At 42.5% G+C, this 20,007-nt stretch overlaps 1 protein-coding gene and 1 pseudogene across 6 annotated transcripts in view; one reads left to right on the top strand and one right to left on the bottom strand.

Moving 5' to 3' along the window:
- Positions 1-20,007, bottom strand: part of GAB3 (GRB2 associated binding protein 3) — a 91,220-nt gene that overhangs the window by 13,697 nt on the left and 57,516 nt on the right. For all 6 annotated transcript variants that reach the window (XR_013444563.1, XM_078064144.1, XM_078064143.1 and 3 more), the window contains exons 5-8: positions 9,644-9,699; positions 8,979-9,198; positions 6,613-6,694; positions 5,390-5,492 (exon numbers count right to left, since the gene is read on the bottom strand). Coding sequence is in view for 5 of the 6 variants with exons in the window: in XM_078064144.1 (XP_077920270.1) it covers positions 5,390-5,492; positions 6,613-6,694; positions 8,979-9,198; positions 9,644-9,699 (461 nt within the window). In the remaining variant the exon portion in view is untranslated. The remainder of the gene's footprint in view (positions 1-5,389; positions 5,493-6,612; positions 6,695-8,978; positions 9,199-9,643; positions 9,700-20,007) is intronic.
- On the top strand, positions 17,426-18,935 carry LOC118551823 (eIF5-mimic protein 2-like; annotated as a pseudogene).

Raw genomic sequence — 20,007 nt, 5'->3', positions numbered from 1 at the left:
AAACAAGAATGAGATTGGAGAAAATATGCTTCCCATTTTAAGATTTACTCTAAAGCTTCAGTAATCAAGACTGTGGTATAGACAAAATGATAGACACATAGATTCATGGATCAGAATATAAAGACTACAAAAATATGCCCAAATGATGTTTTACAAAAGTGCAAAGGCAAGTCAATGAAGAAAAGATTGTCCTGTCAATAAATGATACAGGAACATTTTGGACAATCATATGTAAAATATCATCCTCTGGGGCGCCTGGGTGGCTCAGTCGTTAAGCGTCTGCCTTCGGCTCAGGTCGTGATCCCAGGGTCCTGGGATCGAGCCCCACATCGGGCTCCCTGCACCGTGGGGAAGCCTGCTTCTCCCTCTCCCACTCCCCCTGCTTGTGTTCCCTCTCTCGCTATGTCTCTCTCTGTCAAATAAATAAATAAAATCTTTAAAAAAAAATCATCCTCAACACCATCTCATACCTTATATAAAAAGTAACTCAAAATGGATTACAGACCTTACATAAAACCTAAAAACATGATACTTTTAGAAGAAAACATGAGAAAATCCCAATGACCTAGTAGGGTTAGGCAAATAGTTCTTCGACATGATAACAATCCGTCAATGAAAAAAGTCCATATATATATATATATATATATATATATATATATATAAAGAAGAAAGTCAATAAATTGGGCTTAATCAACAGGCAGTCATGTCTCCGCCACCGGCCATAGCAACATTTTCCTAGCTGTGTCTCCTGAGGCAAGGGAAATAAAAACAAAAATAAACTACTGGGACTACATCAAAATAAAAGGCTTCTGCACAGGGAAGGAAACTATCAAAAGGTTAAAAGGCAACCTACAGAATGGGAGAAGGTATTTGCAAAATATATAAAGAACTTCTTATACAACCCAACACCCAAAAAAACAAACGATCCAATTAAAAAATGCGGCAGAAGACATAACAGACATTTTTCCAAAGAAGGCATCCAGATGGCTAACACACACACGAAAAGATGCTCAACATCACTCATCATCAGGGAGATGCAAATCAAAACTACAATGAGGTATCACCTCACACCTGTCAGAATGGTTAAAATCAGTAACACAAGATAGGGACGCCTGGCTGCCTCAGTCAGTAGAGCATGCGACTCTTGATCTCAGGGTTGTAAGTTCAAGCCCCACATTGGGTGTAGAGATTACAAAACAAACAAACAAAAAAACAAAACAAACCCACAAGAAACAACAGGTGTTGACGAGGATGTAGAGAAAAAGGAACCCTCTTGCACTGTTGGTGGGAATGCAAACTGGTGCAGCCACTCTGGAAAACAGTATGGAGGGTCCTCAAATAGTTAAACATAGAACTACCCTATGATCCAGTAATTGCACGACTGGGTATTTCCCCAGAAAATACAAAAACACGAATTCAAAGGGATACATGCACCCCAACATTGATAGCAGCATTATCAACAATAGCCAAATTATGGAAGCAGCCCAAGTGTCCATTGACTGATGAATGGATAAAGAAGATGTGGTGTGTACACACACACACACACACACACACACAGGAACATTATTTGGCCATAAAAAAGAATGAAACCTTGCCATTTGCAACAACATGGATGGAGCTAGAGAGTATAATGCTAAGCAAAATAAGTCAGTCAGAGAAAGACAAATAGTATATAATTTCACTCATATGTGGAATTTAAGAAACAAAACATACGAACAAAGGGAAAAAAAAAGAAAGAGAGGCAAAACAGGAAACAGACTCTTAACTATAGAGAACACACCGATGGTTACCAGCGGGGAGGTGGGTGGGGTGAAGGGTTAAACAGATGATGGGGATTAAGGAGGGCACTTGTTGTGATGACCAGTGGGTGTTGTATGGAAATGTTGAATCACTATATTGTACATCTGAAACTAATATAACACTGTATGTTAACTATACTGGAATAAAAATAAAAACAAATAAATAAATTTGGCTTAATTAAATTTAAAACCTTTGCTTGCAAAAGACAGAAGAGAATGAAAAGGCAAGCTCCAGACTCAAAAGAAAATTTTTGCAAGTCACATATCCATCAGGTAACTTGTACACAGAATAGATAAAGAGCTCTCAAAACCTAAAGTAAGAAAACAAACAACCCAATTAAAACTTGGGCAAAAGGATCCAACCGATAGATACTCCACCAAAGAAGATACATAAATGCTGAATAAGCACACAAAAATGAGTCTGACGTCATTTGCCATGAGGGAAATATATGTTAAAACTACAATGAGATACCTCTACCTACATGTTAGAATGTCTAAATTAAAAAAACCAAAAAACTGCAGGACCAAGCATGCTCCAGTGGAGCAACTAAAACTCTCATAAATAGTTGATGGGTGTGCAAAATCGTACAGCCATTATGGAAAAGGTTTTGGAGTATCTTGTAAAGTTACACATACAATTGATGACCCAGTTAAACATAGTTGATAACCCAGCAATCTCACTTCTGGGTATTTACCCTAGACGAGGATTTTTCAACAGTGGCATTATTGACTTTTGGAGTCCGATAATTCTTTGTTGTGGGGAGTTGTCCTATGCACTATAGGACATATAGCATCATCCCTGAACTCTTCCTGCTAAAATGCTAGCACCACAATCCTCTGTGTCAACCAAAATGGTTGTGGCAACCAAAAATGTCTCTAGACATTGCCAAATGTCCCTTATGGGGCTAAGTCATCCCCCATTTCTGCTCTAGAGAAATGAAAACTTAGATAATGCAAACTTATGCCCACACAAAATCTGTTAAAGGCCCTCAAGATCAGGAACAAGACAAGGCGGCCCACTTCTACAATTGCTATTCAACAAAGTATTGGAAGTAGTTTAATGGGTACAGAGTTTCTGTTTGGGATGATGGAAAAGTTGTGGAAACACATAGTGATGATGGTTGCACAACATTGTGAACATAGCTTAATGCCACTGAATTGTACATCTAAAAATGGTTAAAATGGTACATTTTATGTTCTGTATATTCCACTTTAGTAAAAGATATCAAAAAAACCAAAATCTGTAGAAGAACGTTGCTGGGGCACCCGGCTGCCTCAGTCGGCAGAGCATGCGACTCTTGGTCTCGGGGTTGTGAGTTCGAGCCCCACATTGGGCATGGAGCTTACTTAAGACAAAAACTGTATAATGTTAGTAACAATTCTATTCATAAATGCCAAAAAACTTGAAACAATCCAAATGTCCTTCAGTGGGTAAGTAGATAAACTGTGGCACATCCATACACTTGAATAGTACTCGACAATAAAACAGAACTGCTGACATGTGTTATGACTTGGGTGAATCTCAAAGACATTATACTGAGTGAAAGAAACCAGTCTCAAAAGATGGCATACTCTATGATTCCATTTATGTGGCATTCCTGAAAAGACACAACCATAGCGATGAAGAATAGATCAGTGGTTGCCAGGGATTAGGGTCGTGGGAGGGTGTGACTATGAAGACGTAGCACGAAGGAGTACCTCGAAGTTGTTCAGTGTGCTGATTGTGGTGGTGGTTACGTGAATCCACGTATATGTTAAAATTCATAGAACCGCACACCAAGAGAAAGTCAGTTTCACTGTAAGATAATCTAAAAACTAAAAAGTATTATAATGCCATAATAAAACATTTAATGTGAGATTGAGGGTTTAGAATTCTACCATAAAAGTCTTACAAAACTATTGAAATTATAGAATGTGAAAGTCCTGTAAAAAAGAGATCACATAAGTTAAAATTTTCATTCTTCTAAATTTTCTATAATTTCACGAACATTGAAAGAAACTAAAAAATGATACATAACTTTAATAAAGCAAAACTTGTATTTCAGCCCCTGGCCTAAATTTTTACATTCAGATCAGACCCTGTTCTCAGAGAGAAAAAAAGTTAACATATACGATTATGTGCAAAATCAAAATCAAACCCTATGAGTCATGTAGGCTTGTTACGTGGAACAAGTGAAATGATGTAACTCAAAGTCATTTGAAATTATTATATTACTACAGTTGAAGAGACATACAATTGAATGAGATGGGATAGGCTTTAGATAGGCTTTAAACACACCTATATGGTGCTTTCCCCACAGCTACCTGCCTTCAGCCAGTATTCTGGGCTCTTAATCTACCGTGTCATATGGCCTAATAATGCCCAGACAGTCATTAACTAATGATTATAAACTTAGGCAAGAAATCAATCCATAACTGTGCTGTTAATTAAATACTGGGCTTTCTCATAACCTCAAAGATCAGGGATGAACTGCTAGTATCTGGAATGACTCTGCATTTGCTTCTATTAGGTTAGAGATTCACTTCCCTTTTCTGTTCTCTGGAGACAGAGCACAGCTGGTCAGTATCCTTTATAAGAGTGTTTTCTTCTAGAAGTTTCCCAAGGGCCATTACTAAGTGTGAAAAACATCGGGAAGACCACAGCAGATTTGTATATGAGTCACCTTCCATCTGCATATGGTTAAGTGAACTTACAGCACAATTTTTATCAAATAGAAAGGCAAAATGAAGCATTTAATTACTGTTTCACTGGAGATGACCGTGTTTAGATTTTCACTTGCCTACTAACCTCACGCATAGGAGGGCCACAACTGTCTTTTCAAAAGTACATATAGTCACAGTGCCTTGAATAGCAGTCTTCTATGATCTCTTTTCAAAACTTCATCGGTCAAACACAGATTCTCTCTGGAGTTCCCTACATTAAGTTCCAGAACAGGCTCGGTCCTGGCTAACGTGCTTCATAATTCCCAGAGGTGCTAAAAATCCCTCTGTCTTCAAAAACCCATGCTGCCAATAGAATCCAAGGTAAAGAGAACAGAAGGAACAACACAGGGCAGGAAGGGGAGATTAATTACTTAATTAAAGGATAGAGATGTCACGTCCCTATCTGCTCAGATCTACAGAAAGACCCTATAGCCCGAGTCTCCAGAGACTAAGACACATTCACAGCCCAGGACACTGTACTCCCTCCCACTGGGATTCAAGTGACTCATCCTTCAGGTGGTTTGGCAGAAAGGAACACAGGGTATGTGAGTTTGCTCTGCACATCCAAGGAGCTACAAAGTCATTGAGATCAAACAGGATATCACAGCCTTGGTGAAAAGAATGCCCGACATTTCCATTCTCCCATTACACGTGCCTCAACCCTGGGTGCTCTTGCAATAGCACGGCCTCAAAATGCTAGGAGGAGCTGGATATTGCAGGAAAGAAAACCAGCTTCAAATCGATTTGTTCCCAGTAACCTGGTATCACATTCAAGTGACTGTTTTCAGATTGCAGGGGGCTTTCTCAAGTTCATGTTTTCTTTATAATGAACTCTTAAGAATATACATTGGGGTGAAGCATATGAAGAGTGTGAAACAGAGGATTACCATTTGGATGTAGCTTTCTTCCTCTTCTCTGGAAACAGAATTGGCAAAAAATCTTGCAGAATTAATACCGTTTCTTTCTGGAGACAGAAATCTGGTTCGATTGCTGAGAACAAAAATATAGATGAGGTCAAAGCAATGTCTTACAGCTGCTCTGAAAGCCAGCCAGGAACTGACATGGTCCCCATGGGCTTTTCAGCCCTCCCCTTCCAGATACAATTTCCTTCTGGCCAAAGCGATTCCTGAAGCAGTAGAGACTGCCCAGCTTCTGTCCCATTCTGGGGCGAATGGCTCCCAATTCTCAAGGGTTACTTTTTTCCAGACCCTCCATGTGTTAGAGCTCACAAGCTTTCTAGAAACAGACCAAGGCATCATATCATTTAGAGAAAAAAAAAAAAAAAAAACACAAACAAAAACAAAACGCTCCTTTGGGGCTCTCTTGTTTCCACTCAAAGTTTACTGGCAAAAGTAATGAGGTGTGACCATTCCTCTGATGGGATGAGAACAAGACTGCAAATCAATTTTCACCCTACTCCTGAGTCAGAAGCACAGACTGCATCTCTCTGCAGTCATGACTGGAAATAGAGCTCTTTGCAGGGGTGTGCTTTGCAAAGTAACTGTATCCTGTGGCCTAGAGAGAGAACCAGGAAACTACTGGGCCAGGCCCACGACTCTGAAAATACAACCGCTAAAAGATGAGATGAGAGAGTGCAGACACATTTGGGGTTTGTCTGCCAGGTCCACGCACCATCCCTCTTTCTCTGAGAAGTCCCTCCTCCTACTCGTTCACAAGGCTGGGCTTCTGGAAGCCGTACTACTGGCCCTGCCCCCGGGCCACAGGTGACTCCACTCAGGCTGGGGCAGGCCAACTCCCTCTCCCAGGAAATGTGAGTTGGGGTCAAAAAAGAGCCTATCTCTGCTGGTACTGGAATTATAGCATGTAAATAAGCTCAGGATCTACGGTCCTGTGAAGAGAGAAGCAGACGTGAGAGGTGGAGAGTTCTTTGGGTTCCCAACAGCTCGTTCCTAACTCCAGCATCCTGGGACATCCAGTTATATTCCTTCCTTTGTGATCTACAAAATATTTCTGGCTCATGATAACAAACCCCATCTCTCCTTTGACTTAAGCTAGATCAAGTGGGCTTCAGCTACATTTAATCAGAGTCTTAACTAAAACCGGGAGTGCCTGTGCTGGATGAGGTCCCTTTGAGCAATCAAAGACATACCAAGGTACAGTGCAGGTCCTGGTTAGAGACGCATGTTCCCGGATGGTGGAGAGGTTTCTCAGGTCCAGGGGAGGTGGCCGTGCTACAAGATAATACACGATATCCAGTACAGTAAGTTCTCAGGAGTTAAAGGCCAGAATCGAAAGACATGCATGGTTCTACTAGGTGTTGGGAGGCACAGTGTGAGCAGAACAGATGAAAGTCTCTGACCGTATGTAATCCCAACACCTACCTTACACTCGGCATGTCCAAAATGGAAATTCTACCTTTCTTACTACAGGCAGAGATGATCACCCAGGTTCTAGTCTTCCCCTCTTCCAGTTCATTGTCTACCTGATAGTCTTTCTACCTAGAACATTCTTCCCCATCTCTCTGCCTGGTTAGTCATCTTCAGATCTCAGCTCAATGTCTCCTGCCTAGGAAGGCCTTCTTTGACCTCCAGACAAGATCAGGCCCCACATCATGGGCTCTCATGAGTTCTTGTATTTACCCTTCATAGAGCTCCTTGCAGTTTGTAATGATATATTCATCTGTGATTATCTGATTTGGGTCTAGACTGTGCTCTGGGAGGACAGGGATTTTTTGGCTCATGTGTTGCAGTAGCCTTGGCATGTGGAGAAGCTCTTGGCACTGGACCCTTACTCCACCTCAGTCGTCCACCTTGTTGAGTTGGTGATGCATGTATCCCTCTACCAGGGCCTTGACCAGGTTCCTTTTGTTTCCCCCACTAGACTACATGGTAGAGACTATTTAAGTCCCCTCCATAGCATCAGAGCCTCAGTTTCCCAGGAACCTCTGAGCTGGGCGAGGTACTGAGCTGGAAAGGACATGTGAGTCACATAGTCCCTGGGGAGAAGGTCTCTCCTGGTGGCATGACACCCTGGCATCGGTCTCACCGACCAGCCAACTTGCGGCTACTCCCCCTGCCCTCTCCCTGTTGGGCCCCAGGGTCCACCCCTGTCAGAACCTGTCCTCCTGGCCCAGGTGTCCACCTTCACAGCCACCCAGTGTATCCCCAGCCCTGAGTCCATCCAACGTGTTCATGCCTCGGATTGCCAGGTCCCACAGAGCTGCACTGGCCATACATGGCTATCTAAATTGATATTTCTTAACATTAAATAAAATTTAAAATTCAGTCTTGGGGATGAAAGGTATAGCATGGGGAATATAGTCAAAAAAATTCAGTTCTTCAGTTGTACTAGCCACGTTTCAAGTGTTCAACAGCCACATTTCTATCATCACAGAAAGTTCTGTTGGATAACACTGCTACAGAAAATTAATTGAGCAAAATAAATAGCGACCTCAAAGTTACATGTCCCTGTGAAATTACTCCTGACCAGAATGAATGATTGTTTCCTCTGAAACTCCGAAGACAGCGTTTGTTCTCTTATTCGGTACTGACTGGATCATTTTTCTTCCTCCAGCTGGTTCTTACCGATCTTCCTCCCCCTCCCACTGAAGAACCTGCTTCCTCATCTTTACCTCCCACCCAGTGCCTAGCACAGCGGCATACCCACAGCAAACGTGCTGTAGATGTGATCTGACTCGAACCGAAGGAGGGGAGACTAGAACGACCAGGCATGAGTAGGGGCCTTGGTTACCAATTTGGGGCAAGGCCGCCTGAAGCAGTAGTTTTTCCAAAGAGCGAACAGAGGTGGGAACCAACCAGAGATCACAGTCATTGTACCAAATAGTTCCTAGTAATCACACACACCTACTGGGCAGGTGGCAATGGGCAAGAATGAAGTTAGCAAGTTACTTTGACCTGCTTTTCTTTCCCTCTTCTCCTTTCTCCCTCTCTGTCCATGCTGTTTGCAGACCAGAGAAGCTGCCTGGGAACAAGGCAGAAGCTTCGAGGAGCTCTGGGCCTATAGGATCCAGACTGCTCATTGCCCCCAGACACCTCTGCTGATGGGCATGTGCAAGGCAGTGAGTGAGAAATTGCATGTGACCAGGTCTGGCATTCAGGAATTCCTGTCAAAAGTCATTCTTGGCTACCTCACTGTGATTATATTCAAGTCTGTTTAAACAAAGAGATGCCAGGCGGGTTTCATCACCATCGCTTAGTTCTGGGCCTTTGTTAGGGAAGCAGCTGAAGGTGAGCCCTCTGGAATGAACTTGGCTTTGTAGGCTGTATTTGCAGGACCACAGTGCCTTAAGTCCTATGCCTCCTTTTCTCAGTCTGGGGTGGCAAGCTTTCCCAGCCCTTCCCATGCAGTCCCGGCCATTGCTCCTTACACTTCCCAGCCCTTGGAGGTGGTTCCTCTAGTGCTTTCTTCCCAGAGTGTCAGGAAGGAAACTTTTTCACATGGCCTCTAGGAGCCGTACCCCCTCTCCTGCATGGCGCGCCTGGTCAAGTGGCTTACGTTTCCTCTGAGGCTTGAGATTTCTGTTCACTGGCGGAGGCTCCAGGTCCACAGGCAGCTCAGGCAGCGGGCTTGAGATGCTTCCTGGGCTCATTGGGATGTAGTCGTCATGGCTGCAGCGGGCTCCAAGACCAGAGACGGCCGCCTGGGGGCCCATGGGCACGTAGCCGTCTTCGGCCCCGCCTGAAGCCGTAGGGGACATGGGGGAGAACCCGCACGGCTGCAAGAAAACAGAACGGTCATGCAAATGGCTGCACACGGGGCTTTGGTTGCAAATTATCCAAGAATAACCTCGAACTTCCTTAGGAAAGTCCAGTAAGCTTCCAACTCCAGCTCTGCTTCTGTACCTATTGCATGAGGTGAGTGAGACTCTCCTGAAGGTGATGCTAGAAGACAGTGGGTTAGGACTGTCTGCAGAGGCTCTACATATACTGTGATGCCTGAAGTCCCGCCCCGAGCCAGACAAGGGTCTGAACCATTAGAACTGGCAGGGTCCTCACAGAACACTCAGTCCAGTAGTTCCCAGACAAGTGCAAGCCTTAGGGGAGACTGAAAGGGTCCTCAGAGACTCAGTGCTGAGTCTCAAAAGACCTAAAGGGAACATATGTTGGTCAGGCTATTTTTGGTCAAATTGAGGCTTAAAGGAACTCAAGTGCCAAACTTACCAAATTTAAACTAAGCCGCTTGTCTCGGTGTCTTAATGATTGGCCTTCTACATCAGCTGTAAGAAACAAGCCAGGGTGGTGAGAAACGCAAGACGGTATCAGTTGAAACTAGGTTCCAAGTCCCTATGGACCTCAAGTCCCTATGGCCCTATGCTCAGCTCTGGAGAGGAAGAGAAGCATAACACAGTTTCTATACGCAAGGCTTGCTATTACGTCTAGTTGGGCAGTCAGAGCACATTCACCAACAGATGGAAATCAGACCAGATTTGGAAGTTTCTGTATCATGGCTTCAGTTCTCTTAATGAATTAGGAGGACATATAGCAAAGAGTTAACAAATGCCTGTTGCATTTATTATATGAATTTTCTGAGCATAGAGATGATAGAGACAGAGAGGGAGGTTTGAAGAGAGAAGGTGTACAAGATCCCTTGTGATAAGCAGACAAGGGGCAGCACCACAGAGCATCACTGAGGGTGAACTGGAGACCTGTGATCATGATTTTCTGCAGCAATAGCCAGCCACTCAGGTACAGGCATGGAGAAAGAGGAAAGTTGGGTTAATCCAGGACTAGAAACTTCTCAGATGGATGTGACAAACAGTGTGACATAAACATTTAGAATAATTGTTGAACTGAAAGAAGACATGTCCAGAAAGCAGAGCAGTAAGATAAATGGGCCTAGACTCAAATGAGATATGATTTTTGGGAATTAGCAGCTTAGAGATGGCAGTCAAAACCATAAGAGTAGATGAGTCTATCTAAGTTGCAAGTGTTGAGAGCAGTTTAACTACAAAACCCTATAGAATCCCAATATTCAAAGAGCAGGAAGATGAGCAACCACAGAATAATGTTAGAAAAGTCCAGTGCTCTCAGCAAGTGGGTACCAGGGAAGTGTTCCTCAAGGACTTGGAGATATGAAAAGTCAGGTTGCCTTGGAAAAATATACTGAAGAGTAAACATCATCTTTTTTCGGGGAGGGGGGCAGAGGGAGAGGGACAGAGAGAATCTTAGGCTCCACGTCCAGCATGTGAGCCCAACGCAGGGCTCGATCTTATAACCCTGAGATCATGACCTGAGCTGAAACCAAGAATCGGATTTGGTTTCTGATTGGTTTCTGAGCCACCCAGGTGCCCCAAGAGTCAACATCATCTTAAAGTGAGAGAATAATTCCCAGCTCAGAAAGATGTAATGGGAGATTGTGCATTATAAACAGATCTTCCTCAACTTCCTTTATCGGTGATGTCCTGATAAAGCCACCCTAAATTGAAAATATTCTAAATAAAAAATGTGTTTACTACATCTAACCTACCAAACATTACAGTTTAGCCTAGCCTGCCTTAAACGTGCTCAGAACACTAACATTCACCTACAGTTGGGCAAAATCAGCTAAGACACAAGCCTACTTCATTTTATTTTTATTTTATTTTCCTGCCTGGGAAAGATCCAAATTCAAAACTCTAAGTACAGTTTCTATGGAATGCATATTGCCTTTGCACTATCATAAAGTAAAAACATCCTAAATTGGGGGCGCCTGCATGGCTCAGTTGGTTGAGTGTCCGACTCTTGATTTCAGCTCCGGTCATGATCTCAGGGTCCTGGGATCAAGCCCCACATTGCCCACCCCTGCCCCGCTCAGTGGGGAGTCTGCTTGTCGCTCTCTTCCTCTGCGGTGCCCGCCCCCCACCCCCGCTCGTGCACACATGCGCACTTTTTCTCTCTCTCTCAAATAAATAAATAAATCTTTTTTTTTTTTTTTAAATCCTAAATCGAACCATCATAAGTCAGGGACCATCTGTATACATACACACATATTTTTATTTCTTTATATATTCCTTTTTAACACAAATGGTAGCATATTATACTCCCAATTCTGCAACTTGATTTTTTCACTTAATATCTTGGAGATCAGGGCAGAGAAACACAATCAAGAATTTCTTCATTCTTTTATTCACTGGTATTGTGTTTCATTCTACAGATGGATCATAATTTGAGTATTCCTCTAATATTAGGTATCAATTTTATTTCTAACACTTTGCTTTAAAACAAATGATAGGCGGCACCTGGGTAGCTCAGTCGGTTAAGCGTCTGCCTTCGGCTCAGGTCATGATCCCGGGGTCCTGGGATTGAGCCCTGTGTCCGGCGGGAGCCTGATTCGGGAGCCTGATTCTCCCTCTCCCTCTGCTTGCCCCTCCCCCTACTTGTGCTCACTCTCTCTCTGTCAAATAAATAAATAAAATCTTAAAACAACAACAACAACAACAACAACAACAACAACAAAGGATAGGGGCACCTGGGTGGCTCAGTCGTTTAACTGTCTGACTCTTGATTTTGGCTCAGGTCATGATCTCAGGGTTCTTGCATTGAGCCCAGCATGGGGCTCCATGCTCAGTGGGGAGTCTGCTTCTCCCTCTGCTCCTCCCCCGCTCGTGCTCTCTCTCTCTCAAATAAATAAATAAATAATCATTAAAACAAAGGACAGAAATGGTTGAAGAAATAGACATAATGAAATAAGAATTGAATGACTGTACTCAGGGAAAAAAGTGAAGAGAAAGATAAAACCAGTCTCAGAGATGAAGCCTAAGTCACAAGATTCCCAGGGAAAAAGATTCAACTGAAAATTCAATAAATGCCATTGAAGAAATGCCAGAAAACAGCTAAGAGAATAAAAAAGAAAAAGAATCACAGAAAAAAAATGGTTGAAATAGAAGACAGGCAAACAAGATGCAGTATACATATTTATTATTAGATTCCTCATAGAAGGAAAACCAAACAATGGTATAGTTACTAATATTAAAAACTATAATCCAAGAAAAAGTCCACAGATAAAGTAACACCTGACGCTACATATTGAAAGGGCCCACCAAGTACCTGGATTAACTGGATGGTCAATTTTACCTAAGATGGTAAATTCTATTACAACGGCTATATTGATAAAATGCCAGAATAAAAATAAATAAATTAGGGACGCCTGGGTGGCTCAGTCGGTTAAGTGACTGCCTTTGGCTCAGTTCATGATCCCGGGGTCCTGGGATCGAGCCCCACGTTGGGCTCCCTGCTTGGCGGGGAGCCTGCTTCTCCCTCTCCCTCTGCTGCTGCCCCTGCTTGTGCTCTTTCTCTCTCGCTATCTCTCTAACAAATAAATAAAATCTTTTTTTTTAAAGATTTTATTTATTTATTTGACAGAGAGAGACACAGCGAGAGAGGGAACACAAGCAGGGGGAGTGGGAGAGGGAGAAGCAGGCTTCCCGTGGAACAGGGAGCCCGATGCGGGGCTCGATCCCAGGACCCTGGGACCATGACCTGAGCCAAAGGCAGACGCTTAACGACTGAGCCACCCAGGCGCCCCACAAATAAATAAAATCTTTTAAAAAATTAATTAATTAATTAAATACCCAGTTCAAAGCTAGAGAAAGAACAACACAGAAAACCAAAAGACATTACAAAATAAAGATAAAAGAAAACAATAGAGTGTAGAGAAAGAGTAGACTTAATTTTAAAAAACAAAATCTTTGGGGTGCCTGGCTGGTTCAGTCGGTGGAGCTTGTGACTCTTGATCTCAGGTCTGTGAGTTCAAGCCCCACGTTAGGTGCAGAGATTACTTAAAAATAAAATCTTAAGGGCGCCTGGGTGGCTCAGTTGGTTAAGCGACTGCCTTCGGCTCAGGTCATGATCCTGGAGTCCTGGGATCGAGTCCCACATCGGGCTCCCTGCTCAGCAGGGAGTCTGCTTCTCCCTCTGACCCTCCTCCCTCTCATGCTCTCTGTCTCTCATTCTCTCTCTCGCAAATAAATAAAATCTTAAAAAAAAAAAAAATCTTAAAAAAAAAAATCAAAATCTTTGTTTTCTGCAGAAAAAAATAACCAAAAGGCAACCGACTAGTCAATCTAATCAATAAGGGGGGCGGGGGTAAGCACAAATATCCAAATAAGAACTGAAAAGGATCAAGTTATCACTGAAGCACAGGAAATTAAAAGAAACACAGAGACAATTCTGTACCAATTTCTATACAATTTTAAAATCTAAATGAAATGGATAATTTCCTAGGAAAATAAAGTATACCAAAAGTGACCCAAATAGGAATAGAAACCTTGGGGCGCCTGGGTGGCTCAGTCGTTAAGCGTCTGCCTTCGGCTCAGGTCATGATCCCAGGGTCCTGGGATCGAGCCCCGCATCGGGCTCCCTGCTCGGTGGGAAGCCTGCTTCTCCCTCTCCCACTCCCCCTGCTTGTGTTCCCTCTCTCGCTGTCTCTCTGTCAAATAAATAAATAGAATCTTAAAAAAAAAAAAAGGAATAGAAATCTTACACATATAAAGTACCACAGAATAGAAAAAATCACCATGGTGCTATCTCCCCAAAGCACCAGGACCACATGATTTCCACAGAGAATTTTACCAACCTTTCAAAGACCAGTGCTACACAAATTGTTCCAAAGCATAGAAAAATAAAAACATATTTCTAATTCTTTTTATGAAGTATAACTTTGGTAGCTCAACCTGATCAAGATAAAGCAAATCAGAAAACTACAGATTAATATCACTTGTGATTATCAATGTAAAAATCCTATATAAACTATCAGCAAACAGAGGAAGGGAGGACTATTAAATTGGTTGAAGAAAGAGCTCAGCAAAGCCATGCCCCAAAAAGCAATGATAAAACGGTACATAACTATAAAAAAACAACTATTTTGGGACTCTTCAAATTTACCGAAAGCATACAACAAATTGAAAAGCATTTATTCAAGAAAAACTCCTGGATACCAGATAAGAACAGTGTGAGTCTGTGGCATTTGAGCTTGGGGAGCTCCCAACCCCCTCATGAAGACCAACAGCTCTGCTGTCCAAGGGGACTCATTTGATTTGGATCAAGCATATAAACACCCCACCCTCTAGGTGTTATCAAAAGCAGTGGCGACCAGTGACAATCATGGTGAGCAGCAAACAAGTGGACCAGCCAGAAACACAGCAAGATGATCTAGGCAATGAGTCAAGCAAAGTGTACCTTGATGAAATCCCACACTCCCTTGGCAGGTCTGGGAAGCTGTGTGGACGCACGAGGTACACTCATTTAGAAGAGGTCAAAGAGGTAGGTAGCTACATGAGGCCTTGCCCACATAGAAAGTAAGAGCTGGGACAGACTTGTAAACAGACTGAACTTTGAATGCATTTCCCATCCCATGCAGTGATCCGCTGGCAAAGGGTGGAAGCCTCGCTGGCTCAAGAGTTTCAGCATATACTCTGACCGACCACTGCTGACCGGTAAACTATGCTGACCCAGACCTCTAGGAAGCCAGAATTAAAAATAAAAGTAAGGAACACCAAAGACAAAAACTAAGCAGAGATTTCAGCAGCTGCACATTGTGTGCAGAAGTAGACTCCAGAAAATTAGTCTGAGCAAGTCATTAAATAAGCATACACCATAATAACAAATCCTAGGTGGAATCAGAATGCAGTTGCTATAATATATTATCTAAAATAGCCAGTTTTTAAGGGCTCCTGACTAGCTCAGTCAGTAGAGCATGCCACTCTTGATCTCGGGATTGTAAATTTGAGCCCCAAGTTGGGGATAGAAATTACTTAAATAAAAATCTTTAAAATAGTCAGTTTTCTTTTTTTTTAAGATTTTATTTATTTATTTGAGAGAGAGAGAAAGAGAGAGTACACAGAGGAGAGTAAGAGGGAGAAGCAGGCTTCCCGCTGAGCAGGGAGCCCGATGCGGGGCTCAATCCCAGGACCCTGAGATCATGACCTGAGCCCAAGGCAGACACTTAACCGACTGAGCCATCCAGGCGTCCCATTTAAAGAAATTTTTATTTTATTTTTAATTTTTTTTAAAGATTTTATTTATTCATTAGAGAGGGAGAGAGAGCACACAAGCAGGGGGAGAGGCAGAGGGAGAGGGAGAAGCTGACTCTCCGCGGAGCTGTGAGCCCGACATGGGACTCGATCCCAGGACCTGGAGATCATGACCCGAGCCAAAGGTAGACGCTTAACTGACTGAGCCACCCAGGTGCACCTAAAATAGTCGGTTTTCAACAAAAAATTAAAACAGACACAAAGAAGGGGTAAAATAATGATCCATACACAGGAAAAAAATCAGTCAATAAAAACTGTCTCTGAAAAGTTCTAGATATTGGAATTAGCAGGAAAGACTTCAAAACTGCTATCATTTTTTTAAGAGTTTATTTATTTGAGAGAGAGAGAGAAAGAGAGAGCACAAGCAGGGGGAGAGGGAGAAGTAGACTCCCTGCTGAGCAAGGGACCTGATGCAGGACTCGATCCCAGGACCCTGAGATCATGACCTGAGCCAAAGGCAGCTGCTTAACGACTGAGCCACCCAGGCGCCCAAAACTGTTATTATTAATATGTTCAAAGAACCAAATGGAAACCATGTTCAAAAAATTACAAGATAGGGGCACCTGGGTGGCTCAGTCAGTTAAATTGCCTATTCTGGATTCCAGCTCAGGTCATGATCTTGGGGTCCTGGGATAGAGCTCTGCATCAGGCTCTGCATTCAGCAGGGAGTCTGCTTCAGGATTCTCTCTGTCCTTCTCCCTCTCCCCTGCAAATGAATAAATAAATCCTTAGGGGTGCCTGGGTGGCTCAGTCATTAAGCATCTGCCTTTGGCTCAGGTCATGGTCCCAGGGTCCTGGGATCGAGCCCTATGCCTGGCTCCCTGCTCAGTAGGGAGCCTGCTTCTCCCTCTCTCCCTGCACCTCCACCTTGCTCATGCTCTCTCTTGCTATCTCTCTCAAATAAATAAAATCTTTAAAATAAATAAATAAATCTTTAAAAAAAGTTATAAGATAATATAACAATGACTCATCAATAAAAAGATAGAAATTGGAAAAAAGCAAATGGAATTTTGGAGTTGAAAAGTACAATAACTACAATGTAAATTCACAAGAAGTCCTCAAGAGAAGATTTGAACTGATAGAAAAATCAATGAACTCCAAATAGATCAATATAAATTGTCCAGTCTGAAAAAGAAATAATGAGAATGAAGAAAAACGAACAAAGCCTCAAAGACTTGTCACCATCAAGTGTACTAACATACATGTAATTAGAGTCCTACAAGGAGAGGAGAGAAGGGAGAAAAAAAAAGGAGGAAATTCTTTTGAAGAAACAATGGCAGAATACTTCCCAAATTTGATGAAGAACATTAATCTACATCTAAGAAGCTCAAAGAACTCCAAGTAAGCTAAACACAAACACATCAATACCTAGACACATCATAGTCAAATGTTGAAAATCAAAGGCAAGGAGAAAATCTCGAATGCAGTAAGAGAAAACCAGCTCTCTAGGTACAAGAGAATCACAGTAAGATTAATAGCAGACTACTCATCGGAAACAATGGAAAGCCAGAAGGTAGTAGAATTAGAAATTCAAAATGCTGAAAGAAAAAAAATCTGTCAAACGAGAATTCTACATCCGGCATAACTGTATTTCAAAAATGAAGGTGAAATAAAAACATCCCCAGAGAAACAAAGATCGAGAGAACTTACTACTAGCAGATCTTCCTTATAAGAAATACTAAAGGAAGACCCTAATACAGGTTGAAAGGGAAATGACACCAGATGGTAATGCAAACCCTCACAAAGAACTAAAGAGAATCATGTAGGGTAAATATAAAAGACAACAGAAGTATATAATTTTCTCATTTCTTCTCTTAACTGATTTAAAAGACAAATGCATAAAACAATAATCCAAAACTTATTTGGGGAGAAGAGACACCTCCACAGTTGCCGCCGCATCGGGGATTTCTGGCTCTTTTTTCGTCGCCTTAAATTCGGATGTCTTTTATGAATAATCAAAAGCAGCAAAAGTCAGCGCTATCAGGCCAGCGTTTTAAAGCCAGAAAAAACGATGAAAAAGAGAGGTATGACCATACTCAGTTTCAAGACTGTACTATTCAAGGCTTCACTGAAACTGGTGCTGATTTGGAAGCAGTAGCAAAGTTTCTCGATGCTTCTGGAGCAAAACTTGATTACCGCCGACATGCAGAAACACTCTGACATTCTGGTGGCCGGCGGAACGCTGGCCCCAAGCGGTATACTGGCGGATGACATGATGCGTGCAGATGTTTGTGTGTTCGCAGCACAAGAAGACCCGGAGACCATGCAAACATTTGCTCAGGTTTTTAACAAGTCAATCAGGCGCTACAAATACCTGGAGAAAGGTTTTGAAGATGAAGTAAAAAAGCTGCTGCAGTTCTTAAAGGGTTTTTCAGAGTCAGAGAAGAACAAGCTGGCTATGTTGACCGGTGTTCTTCTGGCTAATGGGACACTTAATGCATCCATTCTTAATAGCTTTTCTAATGAGAATTTGGTTAAAGAAGGGGTTTCAGCAGCTTTTGCCGTAAAGCTCTTTAAATCATGAATACATGAAAAAGATACCTAGGGGCGCCTGGGTGGCTCAGTCGTTAAGCGTCTGCCTTCGGCTCAGGTCATGATCCCGGGGTCCTGGGATGGAGCCCCACATCGGGCTCCCTGCTCGGCCGGAAGCCTGCTTCTCCCTCTCCCACTCCCCCTGCTTGTGTTCCCTCTCTCGCTGTCCCCCTATCTGTCAAATAAATAAATTAAATTAAAAAAAAAAAAGATATCTATGCAGTAGCTGCAAGTCTTTTTTCCTGCCAATAAACATAGCGTTGAACACTTCACCAAGTATTTCACTGAGGCAGGCTTGAAAGAACTTTCAGAATATGTTCAGAATTAGCAAACCCGAGAGCTCGAGAGGAACTCCAGAAAGAACTTCAAGAACAGATGTCCTGTGGTGATCCATGTAAGGATATAATTTTGTATGTCAAGGAGGAGATGAAAACAAAAACAAAAACAACATCCCAGAACCCGTTGTCATTGGAATAGTCTGGTAGCAGAGCAAGCCATCAGGCACTTGAAGCAATACAGCCCTTTACTTGCTCAGTCTGAGCTGACTGTTACTGAAGATTCAAGAGTATTGCTATGACAACATTCATTTCATGAAAGCCTTCCAGAAAATAGTGGTGCTTTTTTATAAAGCTGAAGTCCTGAGTGAAAAGCCCATTCTGAAGTTGTATAAAGATGCACACGTTGCAAAGGGGAGAAGTGTCTTCCTTGAGCAAATGAAAAAGTTTGTACAGTGGCTCAAAGGTGTTAAAGAAGAATCTGAGTCTGAAGCTGAAGAAGGTGACTGAATTTTGAAACTACACCCTCAGTAAAGCGAACAGGCGTTGTAGATAAAATGTCATGTCTCATGTGTCCTGGTTCTTGCATCTTCCTACCTCCCTATATCAAGCACGATGTAAGGGCTTTCATGGCAAATTTTAACTGTTTCTATGGTTACTGGAAATGTTGGGTTTAGTTTCTAAAACCAGGTTTTTTTTTAAGGTTTTATTTATTTATTTGACAGAGAGACAGACAGTGAGAGAGGGAACACAAGCAGGGGGAGTGGGAGAGGGAACACAAGCAGGGGGAGTGGGAGAGGGAGAAGCAGGCTCCCCGCCGAGCAGGGAGCCTGATGCGGGGCTCGATCCCAGGACCCTGGGATCATGACCTGAGCCGAAGGCAGACGCTTAATGACTGAGCCACCCAGGCGCCCCTAAATAAATAAAATCGTAAAAAAAAAGATAAAACTTAAAAAAAAGAAAAAGGACGTCCTTTTATATAACTGCAGTGCTTTTTATCAAATTCAGCAAATTCGACATTGATATAATATTATTATCTAATATAAGCAGAGAACTATCTGACTTTTTTACAAATATGAACCATTGCATTGAATGGATATAGAATAATGTATTTAACCATGTCTCTATTAATGAACATTAAGGTTAATTCCAATCTTTCACAATTTTCAATCACCAACCATGTACACATATAATTTTTTACATGTGAAAGCATTTTTTTTTTCTTAAGACTCTATTTATTTATTTGAGAGAGAGACAGACAGCATGAGAGAGAGCGAGCACCAGCAGAGGGGAAGGGCAGAGGCAGAGGGAGAAGCATGCTCCCCGCGGAGCAGGGAGTGGGGCTCTATCCCAGGACCCTGGAATCATGACGTCATCTAAGCCAAAGGCAGCCACTGAAGCGACTGAGCCACCCAGGCGCCCCATTTCTGTAGGTAAAATTGCCCTTCACAGGAGTTAAACCAATCTACACCATCTACCAAAATTACAAATACTATACAGTCCCCATTCAAACACTGCTGCTGTCCCAATACTGTCCTTAAGAGCAACTGTAGGCTAAATTCCTAGAAGCGAAATTGCTGGGCCATAAGGTATGTTTCTACTAATGTAAAAAAATCACCAAGATATATTCTTTTTAAAATTTTTAAAGTTTTTTAAAGTTTTTATTTTGATCACCCAATGCCCATCACAAGTGCCCGCCTTCATCCCC

The sequence above is a fragment of the Halichoerus grypus genome, chromosome X, assembly GCF_964656455.1.
Source record: "Halichoerus grypus chromosome X, mHalGry1.hap1.1, whole genome shotgun sequence".
Lineage (NCBI taxonomy): Eukaryota > Metazoa > Chordata > Mammalia > Carnivora > Phocidae > Halichoerus > Halichoerus grypus.
The sequence above is the reverse complement of the archived record's forward strand: the minus strand, read 5'-3'. Positions and strand labels throughout refer to the sequence as shown.